This window comes from Anomaloglossus baeobatrachus, unplaced genomic scaffold, assembly GCF_048569485.1.
Source record: "Anomaloglossus baeobatrachus isolate aAnoBae1 unplaced genomic scaffold, aAnoBae1.hap1 Scaffold_2395, whole genome shotgun sequence".
Taxonomy (NCBI): domain Eukaryota; kingdom Metazoa; phylum Chordata; class Amphibia; order Anura; family Aromobatidae; genus Anomaloglossus; species Anomaloglossus baeobatrachus.
The window spans coordinates 67,039-81,047 of record NW_027442042.1 but is presented as its reverse complement, the minus strand read 5'-3'; the positions used below and the strand labels follow the sequence as shown (position 1 = coordinate 81,047).

The 14,009-nt window shown below is 43.1% G+C and overlaps 1 protein-coding gene across 2 annotated transcripts in view; it reads right to left on the bottom strand.

The window, feature by feature from the left end:
• LOC142261899 (uncharacterized) overlaps positions 1 to 14,009 on the bottom strand; it is a 131,415-nt gene that overhangs the window by 88,576 nt on the left and 28,830 nt on the right. The window contains exons 2-3 of one of the 2 annotated variants that reach the window (XR_012729418.1): positions 12,178 to 12,278; positions 5,877 to 5,957 (exon numbers count right to left, since the gene is read on the bottom strand). Coding sequence is in view for 1 of the 2 variants with exons in the window: in XM_075332149.1 (XP_075188264.1) it covers positions 4,210 to 5,957; positions 12,178 to 12,256 (1,827 nt within the window). In the remaining variant the exon portion in view is untranslated. Of the gene's footprint in view, positions 1 to 4,073; positions 5,958 to 12,177; positions 12,279 to 14,009 lie in introns of those variants that run through there. The other variant, XM_075332149.1, reaches the window with a different exon arrangement.

Here is a 14,009-nt window from a genome sequence, read left to right as displayed (position 1 = left end):
ACAAGGGGGGCGCTAGAGAGTAGTCGTGTGTGACAAATCAGTGAACAGCTGCGGATTTCTGAGTGACTTCCCCGGCTGTTCGTGACAAATCCGTTGCCTTTATTATCACACTATTTGCAAGGCATCCGTCACACAACGCAATGCAACGGATGCCGTTCAACGCAAGTGTGAAACTAGCCTAACTGCAAACAAAGGTTTCTGTACCAATTGCTAAGTGCTGTATTTCCATTGTATCAAATACTTATTTAACATAATAAAATCTAAATTCATTATTTAAAGATCATGCAATGTAATTTTCTGTATTGTTTCTTTATTCTGTCACAGTTGAAGTTACCTACAATAAAAATTACAGCCCTCTCCATTCTTTGCAGGTGGGAAAATTTGCTAAATTGTCCACGTATCAAATTCAAATATTGTGAGAATAAGCTTCTTACCTTTTGATACAACTTGAGTTGTCTTTCTGAGGAAGGCAAGGTGGTTGGATCAGTGGTTCTCAGAAATAGTGGGTCGCTGTTCAGGCACCAGATTTTGTTGCCAATCAGCATGGGACATATAAGATTTTGCGTGAGTGGTCCTAATTAAATTATAAAGATCATGTATGTATGTATAGAAGACACCCCTCTGAAACAATAAAGTATCAGAAGTAGCTCTCCCTTTGTCTCAAACAAATAAAAGATTACATCATCATCACTAATTTCAATAAGACTATATAAACTTTTAGGCTATGTGCGCACAGTGCGTTTTTCGCGGCGTTTTTGCGTGTTTTTCGGGTGCGTTTTTGGCCTCAAAACTGCAGGACTTTGCTTCCCCAGCAAAGTCTATGAGTTTTCATTTTTGCTGTCCGCACACATCTGTTTTTTTTCAGCTGCGTTTTTGTGGTGCCACAAAAACGCAGCATGTCAATTATTCCCGCGTTTTTCACTGCGCTTTTCATCCATTGAGTTCAATGGGATGTTGAAAGACGCAATGAGAAACGCAAATAGCTGCGTTTCTAAGACCAAAAACGCAGCTATAAACGCAGGAGGTGGGTAGTAAAGTGACGTGTACAGTAAGAGGATTCCTTCTGTCAGTATATACAGAAGCGTGAATCCTCCCGGTACCGTCACCACCGCTTCCACCTCCAGTCCTGTGCATGTATGCTGCCGTGCGGCGCCATGTCTGGGCGGGAGGTGGAAGCGGCTGCGAAAACAAAAGTTAACAGTAGAAAAAAAAAAAAAAGTTATACTCACCTGTCTGCAGACTCTCGGTGCCATGCCCGCTCCCATCTCCTCTCACGGTATCGCCACCCCCGCTCCGGCTGTGTGCAGACGGCCGGGAAACCTCCGATGGATGCAGGACCTGGCGATGGATCACCTGATGCAGTCACCTGACGCATCAGGTGATCGTAAGTATCGCGGTGACGCGGGCGCCCGGCCGGTATCAGCGGATGCGTCAGGAGACTTCATCCCTGATTACCGGCAGCTGCTGCAGCGATCGGACAGGATCAGACTCCCGCCCCATCGCTGCAGGAGCTGCCGGTAATCAGCACATAAGTGAGTATTATTTTTTTTTTTTTGCACCGATGCATCTGCTGATTGTATAATTGGCTTTTATACAATCAGCTGATGTGTGATGGGATCCTGACACATCATCTGATCGCTTTGCCTTCCAGCAAACCGATCAGATGATATTGGATCCAGATTGGACGGCGCGGGACCCTGACCCAGGATTACTGCGGAGGGGGGGGTTCTTTATTTCAATAAAGATGGAGTCACTAATTGTGTTGTGTTTTATTTCTAATAAAAATATTTTTCTGTGTGTTGTGTTTTTTTTTTATCTTTACTAGAAATTCATGGTGGCCATGTCTAATATTGGCGTGACACCATGAATTTCGGGCTTAGGGCCAGCTATACAGTTAGCCCTAACCCCATTATTACCCAGCGAGCCAGCCGGCATCAGGGCAGCTGGAAGAGTTGGATACAGCGCCAGAAGATGGCGCTTCTATGAAAGCGCCATTTTCTGGGGTGGCTGCGGGACTGCAATTCACAGCGGGGGTGCCCAGAAAGCATTGGCACCCTGCACTGTGGATTCCAATCCCCAGCTGCCTAGTTGTACCCGGCTGGACTCAAAAATTAGGTGAAGCTCACGTCATTTTTTTTTTAAATTATTTCATGAAATTCATGAAATAATTTAAAAAAAAAGGGCTTCCCTATATTTTTGGTTCCCAGCCGGGTACAAATAGGCAGCTGGGGGTTGGGGGCAGCCCGTCCCTGCCTGCAGTACCCGGCTAGCATACAAAAATATGGCGAAGCCCACGTCATTTTTTTTGTTTGGCGGGGGCAAAGAAATCCTGCATACAGTCCTGGAAGGAGGATGCTGAGCCTTGTAGTTCGACAGCTGCTGTCTGCTCTCCTGCATACACTATTGGATGGAGTATGCTGAGCCTTGTAGTTCTGCAGCTGTCTGCTCTTCTGCATACACTAGTGGAGAATGAAGAACACATTGAAGAAGGAAATGACAGACCTTTTTTTTTTGTTCACTGATAAAAAACGCATAAGGACGCAGTGAGCAAAAACGCAGCAAAACGCAGCAAAAAAAACGCACCAAATCGCGGCAAAACGTGTGCGTTTTTTGCCGCTTTTTTTCGACGCAGGTGCGTTTTTGTGCGTTTTAGCGGCCAAAAACGCACAAAAACGCAGCTTCAAAAAGACGCAGTGTGCGAACCTAGCCTTAAGCTGGTGTCACACTAAACGACAGCGACAACGACGTCGCTGTTACGTCACCATTTTCGGTGACGTAACAGCGACCTTGTAAGTCGCTGTTATGATCGCTGCTTAGCTGTCAAACACAGCAGAAGCAGCGATCATAAGGTCGCTGTGCTACATGTTCAGAGAGCAGGGAGCCGCGCTTAGCGCTGGCTCCTTGCTCTCCTGCAGCACACATCGGGTTAATTAACCCGATGTGTGCTGCAGCTACATGTCACAGTTCAGAGAGCAGGGAGCCGCGCTTAGCGCTGGCTCCTTGCTCTCCTGCAGCACACATCGGGTTAATTAACCCGATGTGTGCTGCAGCTACATGTCACAGTTCAGAGAGCAGGGAGCCGCGCACACTGCTTAGCGCTGGCTCCTTGCTCTCCTTGCTACAGTATGCATCGGGTTAATTACCCGATGCATACTGCAGCCACATGTCACAGTGCAGGAGCCGGCACTGGCAGCAAGAGCGGAGGCTGGTAACCAGCGTAAACATCGGGTAACCAGGGAAAGGTCTTCCCTTGGTTACCCGATGTTTACGCTGGTTACAGCTTACCGCAGCTGCCAGTGCCGGCTCCTGCTCGCTTCATTTCGTCGCTCTCTCGCTGTCACACACAGCGATGTGTGTGTCACAGCGGGAGAGTGACGACCAAAAAATGAAGCTGGACATTCAGCAACGACCGGCGACCTCACAGCAGGGGCCAGGTCGTTGCTGGATGTCACACACAGCGACAGCGACGGGACGTCGCTGCAACGTCACAGAAAATGGTGACGTAGCAGCGACGTCGTTGTCGTCGTCGTTATGTGTGACACCAGCTTTAGTTTCACATTCCTGAACTTCACTTTTAACAAAGAAATTGAAACTATACAAGTCCTTATCTAAAGTAAACAGAGGGGTCTCTGCTGCATTACACCAGGGGAGACACGGTACAGGCTCTTACACAAAGACAAAATGGAGTGTAGATTTAACAAAATGGATTCTGCTCTCATTCAAGCAATATACAAATGGATGAATAAAGCGTACAGCTTGGCTATAACAAAAAAAAAAAATCTATCAAATTAAAAATGTGTAAAAAGATAATTTGTAAACAGGCGGCACGGTGGCTCAGTGGTTAGCACTGCAGTCTTGCAGCGCTGGGGTCCTGGGTTCGAATCCCAACAAGGACAACAATTGCAACGAGTTTGTATGTTCTCCGCGTGTTTGCGTGGGTTTCCTCTGGGTACTCCGGTTTCCTCCCACATTCCAAAGACATAAAGATAGGGACCTTAGATTGGGAGCCCCAATGGGGACAGTGTTCCTGATGTATGAAAAGCGCTGCGGAATATGTTAGCGCTATATAAAAATAAAGATTTATTTTTTATTTTATTTTTAAATGATCCATTATAAAAAGTACACAACCGTAATGACATAAAATGAACTCTTTGTTAACAGATATTAATAGACTTTTACTATTTACTAAAACAGACAATCTATTAATGACTATGGCTTCACTCCTGTGTGAATTCTCTCATGTCTAATAAGAAGTGATTTCCAAGCAAAACATTTCCCACATTCTGCACATGAATAAGGCTTCTCTCCTGTGTGAATTCTCTCATGTCTAATAAAAAGTGATTTCCGAGCAAAACATTTCCCACATTCTGAACATGAATATGGCTTCTCTCCTGTGTGAATTCTCAAATGTTGAACAAGATTTGGTTTTACAGCAAAACATTTCCCACATTCTGAACATGAATATGGCTTCTCTCCTGTGTGAATTCTCTCATGTGTAACACGATCTGATTTCTGAGCAAAACATTTCCCACATACTGAACATGAATATGGCTTCTCTCCTGTGTGAATTCTCAAATGTTTAACAAGATTTGGTTTTAAAACAAAACATTTCTCACATTCTGAACATGAATATGGCTTCTCTCCTGTGTGAATTCTCAAATGTTGAACAAGATTTGGTTTTACAGCAAAACATTTCCCACATTCTGAACATGAATATGGCTTCTCTCCTGTGTGAATTCTCTCATGTGTAACACGATCTGATTTCTGAGCAAAACATTTCCCACATACTGAACATGAATATGGCTTCTCTCCTGTGTGAATTCTCTCATGTGTAACACGATCTGATTTCTGAGCAAAACATTTCCCACATACTGAACATGAATATGGCTTCTCTCCTGTGTGAATGGTCTCATGTGTAATAAGATTTGATTTCCAATTAAAACATTTCTCACATTCTGAACATGAATATGGCTTCTCTCCTGTGTGAATTCTCTCATGTGTAACAAGATGTGATTTCTGAGCAAAACATTTCCCACATTCTGAACATGAATATGGCTTCTCTCCTGTGTGAATTCTCTCATGTGTAACAAGATCTGATTTCTGAGCAAAACATTTCCCACATTCTGAACATGAATATGGCTTCTCTCCTGTGTGATTTCTCTCATGTGTAATGAGAGCCAATTTATGAGCAAAACATTTCTCACATTCTGAACATGAATATGGCTTCTCTCCTGTGTGAATTCTCTCATGTGTAACAAGACTTGATTTCCGATCAAAACATTTCCCACATTCTGCACATGAATATGTTTTCTCTCCTGTGTGAATTCTCTCATGTGTAACATAATTTGATTTCAGAGAAAAACATTTCCCACATTCTGCACATGAATAAGGCTTCTCTCCTGTGTGAATTCTCTCATGTGTAATAAGATTTGATTTCCGATTAAAACATTTCCCACATTCTGAACATGAATATGGCTTCTCTCCTGTGTGAATTCTCTCATGTGTAACAAGATGTGGTTTCTGAGCAAAACATTTCCCACATTCTGAACATGAATATGGCTTCTCTCCTGTGTGATTTCTCTCATGTGTAATGAGAGCCAATTTATGAGCAAAACATTTCTCACATTCTGAACATGAATATGGCTTCTCTCCTGTGTGAATTCTCTCATGTGTAACAAGATTTGATTTCAGAGAAAAACATTTCTCACATTCTGCACATGAATAAGGCTTCTCTCCTGTGTGAATTCTCTCATGTCTAATAAGAAGTGATTTCCAAGCAAAACATTTCTCACATTCTGAACATGAATATGGCTTCACTCCTGTGTGAATTCTCTCATGTGTAATGAGATTTGATTTCTTAGAAAAACATTTCTCACATTCTGAACATGAATATGGCTTTGCTTCTTTGTTACTTTCACTTCCCTTAGCATTCTGTGTGGGACTCCTGGTACAGTCATCTGCCATAAATAAAATTGAAGTTATAAGCTTTTAATAATATAACCTCAAACATACACAGACACACATAAATCCATACAAATTCCAAAGTGTGTAGTGTTCTACTTTAAAAGGCCTATGTGACAGTAAATACCCAAAATGACATTTTAAAAACTGCACCCTTCTAAGTGCTCAAAACGACATTCAATAAAACATATCTACAAAAGCATATCCAGTGGCACTCAATAATATAAGGATACTTTGGCATTGCATTACTGCTGTAGAAATATTAGAAAAAAGGGATTAATACATAGGTAATGAGAAAAACGAGTAAAACGACATAGGCATTGCATTACTGCTTTAGAGATATTTGCAAAGTGAGATTCTTCGTTTATGTACAGGTAAAATAGATCTTTGTACCGTGTTAGCCAGTAGAGAAAAAAAATTGTTTAAAAGAACTGAAGTCCTCAGTGCTTGATACCTTTTAATGGCTAACTGAAAAGATGGTAATAATAGCAAGCTTTCGAGACTACTCAGGTCTCTTCTTCAGGCTCAATATAACACAATCTGAAGAGTCACATATTTATACACAACAGGACATAGAATGGGGCAGTAAATAAAACAAGTTATGTGAAGCAGAACTATCACTATGGCAAGAGGACAAACTGTTGTGGCCATAAATATTGCTGCAGTTCAGTGTGAAAGTTTTGCCCCTGGATGGTCTGAGGAGCACATCTCTTAATTGATGTAAAAAGACATGAATCCATGAGACACAATCATCAGTCCTGCTCTGAATGTGTCAAAGGTCATCATAAGTTTGTACTCCCATAGTCTCCTATCTCTCTGGGACTTGAAGTTACCTTTCAATACCAGCAATTTCATGTCCATGATGCTGTGGTCTGGGTTACAAAAATGTTTGGCCACAGGTAGATCTATCCTTTTTTCTCTAATAATGTGGCGGTGAGAATTCATCCTTGTCCTGAGCTGTTGTCCTGTCTCCCCTACATACAGACCCCAGTTGGACATTTAGTACATATAATTAAGTACACCACATTGGTTGTGGTGCAGCTGAAGATAAATGGGATCTTGTAGTCCTGATGTGATCTGGGAATCTTTATCTTGTCCGTTGTCAATATAAATGGACAGGTCTTACATTTTTTTCTGGTTGAAGGGAAGTGTTCTTGTAGTTGTTGGAGAGGACAGGGAGCTTCTGACAATGAAGCTTCTTAGATTTGGGGGCTGTCTAAAACACAGAAGTGGGGGGGCTGGAAAAATAGATTTTAACTGGGCATCTTTTTGCACTAATGGTTGTAGTTTCCGTGTAGCTCCTCTTAACACCTCCAGATGTGGAAAGTGATTGCAAGAGGGACCCAGTTGTTTTCTTCTTTAGTTTTATAATGTAGGAGATGGTTTCTTGATATTCTCATGGCTCTTGTAATCTGGTTTTCAATGGTTCTTAAGTGGTAGCCTTGATTCATAAAGGTCTTTCTGAGGCCCTCAAGGTGATTGTCTTTATCTGTACTGTTGGAACATATCCAATTGTACCTGATAAACTATTATATACAGACAGGCTATGTGTTTTGGATGAAAACTGTCCCATTTCAGGTATGTTGGACGGTCAATTGGCTTCTTCTACAGGGATGTCTATTTCATTGTTCCGTAGTTTAATGATGGTGTCCAAGAAGTTGATTTCAGTGCAGGAGTAGTTGAGTGTTAGGTTGATGGTGGGATGAAACGGATTAAAGTGTTCATGGAAGGTCTTCAGCTGCTCCTCAGACTCTGTCCAGATGATTAAAATATCGTCAATGTAACGGTAGGAGGCCAGAGGCCTGATAGGACAAAAGGATGAAAAGTCACTCTCAAGCTTGGCCATGAAAAGATTTGCATATTGTGGTGCCATTTTGCTTCCCACTGCAGTCCCAGTCTCCTGTAGATATATCTTATTGTCAAATGCAAAGTAATTATGGGTGAGGATGAATTTTGTAAGCTTCACTACAGAATCGGCATCAGTTCCTGTATTTTCCAGGAAGACTTTGCAGGCATTCAATCCATCCTGGTGTGGAATATTAGAGTACAAGGATTCCACATCCATGGTGGCAAGGATGGTTCCCTGTAGTAGAGAACCTATTGCTGATAGTTTTCTCAATAGGTCAGTAGTGTCCTGGATGTATCCCTTACCACGGGTTTAAGGATACCCTCTACCATCCAGAGACTTGTTCATTGAGGGTGCCCAGTGCCCACACATGAAATGATGGGTCTTCCTGGATTTCCAGATTTGTGAATTTTGGGAAGCATGTAGAATGTGCCTATTCTTGGACTTACCGGTATCAGTTCATCAGCTGTTGAGGATATGTCAGGCAGACAAGAGACCAACTTCTTAAGTTCCTTATAATAGTCCTGTGTAAGGTCAGACTCCAATTTTTTATAGTAGCGTGTGTCTATCAGTTGTCTACGTGCTTCATTCATGTAGTCTGATTTGTTTATCATGACTATTGCACCCCCCTTGTCTGCAGGTTTAATAATGATTTCTTTGTTGGTTTTCAAAGATTTTATGGCCCTTCTTTCCTGGGCACTGATATTGGATCGTTGCCTCCTGTGTGTGTCTAGGATAGTGGATTTTACCAAATGTCTGAAAGGGTCTATATAGTTATCCAAATAAGGGTTGTGTTCTGGTGGAGGTGTCCAATCTGTCCTTTTCCTGGTTGTAAAGATCCGTCTTCCTTCAGTCTGGGTGGATTCTGAAACATCTGCATCGTTAAAATATTCCCTCAGACGTAGTCTCCTGAAGTAATCTTCCATGTTGCTGCAGAGTTCAGTTTTGTCTAGGACAAAATGAGAGTACCCTAGAAAGCACAGCAAGTTCCACTTTCTTTCCTTTATAATCCGAGAGATTGATAACACAGTTAGATGCTTTTGTGTCTTGAATGGAGTGGTTGTCCAAGTTGTCAGGTTTTAGCTTTGTTCTCAACCTGTTTGTATTAAGTCCAGAATTGAGGCGCAGTCTATGTAGTTTCTTTTCCTTGTTGTGGATCAGAAGAGTTTGTAGTCTGTAGTAGTATTATTGTACTTTTTGCTCTGTGCTTTCTGGAAGTGTCTTCCTTTGTGTTTCAAATTCCCTCTGGATTTTACTCTTGATGCTGTAGAAGACATGCAAAAGGTGGTTCCTTAAGCCCGCTTTACACGCTACAATATATCTTACGATGTGTCGGTGGGGTCACGTCGTAAGTGACGCACATCCGGCATCGTAAGCTATGTTGTAGCGTGTGACAGGTACGTGCGATTGAACGTTAAAACGTTCATCGCACGCACGTCGTTCATTTCTCTAGAATTGAACGTCAGATTGTTCATCGTACCCGGGGTAGCACACATCGCAGTGTGTGACACCCCGGGAACGATTAACAGATCTTACCTGCGTCCTGCGGCTCCCGGCCAGCAACGCGGAAGGAAGGAGGTGGGTGGGATGTTTAAGTCTCGCTGAGCTCCGCCCCTCCGCATCTATTGGCTGGCTGCCGCGTGACGTCGATGTGACGCCTAACGTCCCTCCCACTCCAGGAAGTGGACGTTCGCCGGCCACATCGAGGTCGTATGGAAGGTAAGTATGTGTGACGGGGGTTAATCGTTTGTGCGGCACGTTCAACAAATTGAACGTGCCGCACATACGATGGGGGCGTTGCAAATCGCATACGATATCGTATGCGAAATTGCAACGTATACAGCAGGCTTTAGTCTCTCAGAAGTCCTGTGACAAAGGTTTTGTGCATAATGGGTATTGTAGGTATGTAGAATTGGGTTTGTAATCCAGAGTCCTTTGGGGGATCAGATTCTCCTTTTTGCATTTGGATAAGAAAAATATGTCGCTGTCCAGTTGTGCACGTTTCTTCAGAAGTGTCTTTAGTTCCATCTTTTCAGTTAGCCATTAAAAAGGTATCAACCACTGAGGACTTCAGTTCTTTTAAACAATTTTTTAGTTTATGTATTGACCAATCCATGTAAGACCGATAACCTTGACAAGCACCTGACCAAGCACTCCACCCTATAGCCAGGGTGTGTCCACCATCTTATTTAGCCAAGAAGCAGACATGCAGATTTTTAATCACACAGAGGCATTTAAGGTTAGGTTCCCAATATAATGAGATCACCTTGTCGAGGTTATCGGGCTCATATGGATTGGCCAATACATAAGCTAAGAATCTCTCTTTGCAAATATCTCTGAAGCAGTAATGCAATGCCTAGGTCTTTTTACTCATTTTTCATGTTAGCAATGTATTTATCCCTTTTTTGTAATATTCCTACAGCAGTAATGCAATGCCAAAGTACACTTTAGATGCATCACAGAAATTAAAGCAATGTGGAAGGAAAAAAATAAAGATTTTAATTTTTCCCACAAATTTTCATTTTCTCAAGGGTAAGATGAGGAAATGAACCATATACAGTAATTCTGTTGTGCAATTCTCATGTGTACGCTGATAGCCCATATATGGTGTAAAACTATTGCTTGGGTCAACGGCAGGACTCAGAAGGGAAGGAGCACAATTTGACTTTTGGAGAACAAAATTGGCTGAAATAGAGGATGTCATGTCACGTTTGTAAAGCCCTTGATGTGCCTAAACAGTGGAAACACCCCAAAAATTATCTCATTTTGAAATCTACACCACGGAAGGAATGTATCTAGGTGTGGAGATCATAGGAGTACCCTTATATAGGGCAAGGAGTCTTTAGCAAACCCACAGCTATTACAGCGACCCATATGCACCCAATGATAAATGTTGCTGGGGGCGTTGGATATGTGGAAAATTGTACCCCATAGGCTGCGAGCTGCAAATGCTGCTGTCAAAGATCGAAAAGTTAACATCAGCCGGTGAAGCTTACCTCCACTGAATAACTGAATAGACATCATCTGCTGGCAATAATGGAGACTCCGCTTTTGAGCCCGCAAGAAGTAATAGGATCTAATAATATGTTACATATCGAGAAGGAGTTAAAGAAAACCTGGCACCTACAAAAATACTATTTACCTGCAGATATAGTGGTAATCTGAGTACCTAGCATTTAAATGATATCTATCTGGTTTATTAGAACAGTGTGTGACGCTAGTCACTGCACGGACAAGCCGTGAGGCAGGGTTATCAAATGTTCTGGGGTCAGATACAAAGAGAGCATGCCGTGAACTAAGGGAAAAGACAAAGGCATAGTCAGCTCTGGGGTCAGAATATCAGGAGGATAGCGGATATGGGCAAATGGATGGTCAGAGGAGGTCCAAGGTCTGGCAGGTATAGATCAGAACACAGCATAGATAACCGAGGCCCACGTTCGCAGGGAGCCGCGACGGACTGTTCACAAGCAACCTGAAACTAGCTGCTCAGCTTCAGCTGAGTCTTTTACACTGTTCTCCAGTCCTGTGGAGTGGTTTGTGGCTCCTTGAGAGGGGGGCTAATTTCTATTGAGCTGTGTTCTCCCTATTTAAGGTTTGAGATATTACTTGTTACTGCAGATGATACCTTCAGTTTATGCTCCTGTGATTCCGGTCTTTGTGGCGATCCTTTGTGGGGTTTGCATCTCCTTTCCCGGTGGGGGGGGAGGGGGTGTTAGATCAGGGTTTGGACAGGAGTTAGTGTTACGCTGGCAGTCCAGACCTGGATACCATCAAGCCTACCCCTGGAAAAAGGGACAGCACAAGATCCCTAGTCTGAGGGCCCATTTTGGGGGGTCCCTTCTCCAGTTACCCCGGCACCTCCGTGATACCATGGTTTTGGGACTAACTACTCAGCTAAGTAACTGATCAATCACTCACAACAGGGAACCCCCTGAAGAAACCAAGCACCTCCCAGTTTCAGATTGGACAGTTGAGCTGACGCTCAACAAATTAACAGCTTGGCACGGCCCTGATTTAATAGAGAGGCAAAATTGTCACTCACTGCGTCCAAGACAGTGGAGAAATTGTGACAGAGTGTCTGCAAGGAGAAAATGCAGTTACATTCTCCCAGCAGCTGCTCACTTTCAGTCACCAGCACAGTGGGAGAGGCTGAAACAGTCACCACTCACTATATAGTGAGTGCCCAGTACTCAACCCTCTTGTTCGTTGGCTCACAGCCTGTGAGCGGTAACTGTTACTGTTTCCCGCACTGCATTGGTAACTGTATACAAGCAGCAGCAGGGAAAATGTAACTTTATTTTCTCCTTGCAGCTGGGAATGTGACTGTTCTCTTTGTTATTTAATGGTGACTCTTCACTGAGGAGGGTTACCTGTGGAAAGGTCTCTACTCCGTTCATCACCCCGCACATCCATTTCTCCTTTTTCCATTGTGTCTGCAGCGTTCTGCATATTTTCTCCCTGAATTTCAAAGCTGTAAAATAAATAATGTAAAAGTCACGGACAGAAGGAAAAGTCATGTGGAAGGTTCTAGATGGACGCTTCTCCTACCAAGGCCGTATGACACCTGAGACCAATCCATGCATGGCCTCTACGCCTCCTATATTGCCCGTGCTGCCCCAGAGTCCGTTCAGCAGGGATAGAAGCAGACGTGGCAGGATCCACTTAGTGTGGTACATTATGACATTGGGATTTCCTTCATTGTTTTGTCTTCACAATTTGGACGCCCTAATGCTTATTTTTCCCTCATTTTAGAATAGTTTTAGTCAATGCTATATTTTTGAAAGCTTTCTTTTTGAGGTACATTAGTTTTATTCAATTTTTTTTACTTTAAAGGAGTTGTCCGACATAAGCGCAAACATTTTTTGCAAGCTATTCTGTGCTGTATTGTAATATAAGGCTACATGCGCACGCTGCAGTTTTTTCTGCACACAAACTGCAACCTAAACTGCACCTTGTCAGAGTGAGCTTGGAAATGTCCCAAAAACGCTTGTAATGTAGGTGCGTTTTTAGTGCGTTTTTTCTCACAGCTTTTTTTGAAGGAGAAACGAAATATGATAGGAAAGGATAATGGATAGATAGCTAGAATACATGATAGATAGTAAAAAATAGAAAGAATAGCTAGATGGATAGATAGATGATAAGAACATTTAGATTGGATAATAAGAAAGAACAGAAAGAATACATAGAAAGAAATAACAATAGCTTGATAGAGGAATAGCCAGCTTGGTTAGCTGTTTTGTTTTTTTTTTTGTTGGGGGGGCGGGGGGTAAAAAAACATGGGGTCCCCCCATTTTTCATATACAGTACAGGAACAGCAGCAGCTGCAATCCTCAGCTGTCTGCTGTACCTTGGCTAGTTATGAAAAATAGAGGGGATCGCACACTTTTTTTTTTTTAGGATTTGATTTATTAAAAAAAAAAAAAATAATGACATGGGATCCCCTCATTTTTTTAATACCAGCCAAGGTGCAGCAGACAACTGGGGGCTGATAATATTAGGGTGGAAAGGGCCATCGTTATTTGGCCCTTTCCAGCCTAACAATAGCAGCCCACAGCCGCCCTAAAAGTGGCATATCCATAAGATGCGCCAATTCTGGCGTTGGAACTGGCTCCTTCAGTTGCCCTGGTGCGGTGGCTATCGGGGTAATAAGGGGTTAATGGCAGACCATAGCTAACACTAAGCCCTAGGTTAGTGATGTTATGCGTCTATGAGACACCCCACATCACATCAAAACAGCCAAAAAATTCTTTATTTGAAATAAAAAGCCACCCTATTTCACCAGTTTATTAACCCCCACAACACCCCTCGAGGTCCGAAGTAATCCACACGAGGTCCCACGACGCTTCCAGCTCTGCTACATCCCTGTCCTGTCACAGCCAGCGCTCATACAGCATGGCTGCCAGCTGTGAGTGTGGACAGAGACGCAGCGATCAGAATAAACTAGGGTGAATCCCTGACATCACAGCTACGGCTCCCACAGTACGGCGGGTGTCGCAGCAATGACATCACGGGTTCACTGCGGTTGAAGCCTGATGTCCTCCAGCTGTCACAGCAAACCACCCGAGTGTCAGCGGTGCCATCACTCAGGTGTTTGCTGTCACAGTTCGAGTCCTCCTCCACTGATAGTACAGCACTGAAGAGAGTCGCTCTATGTAGACACGTTCACCGTGGCTGTGATTGGTTGCTTGACTCTCTGACTGCA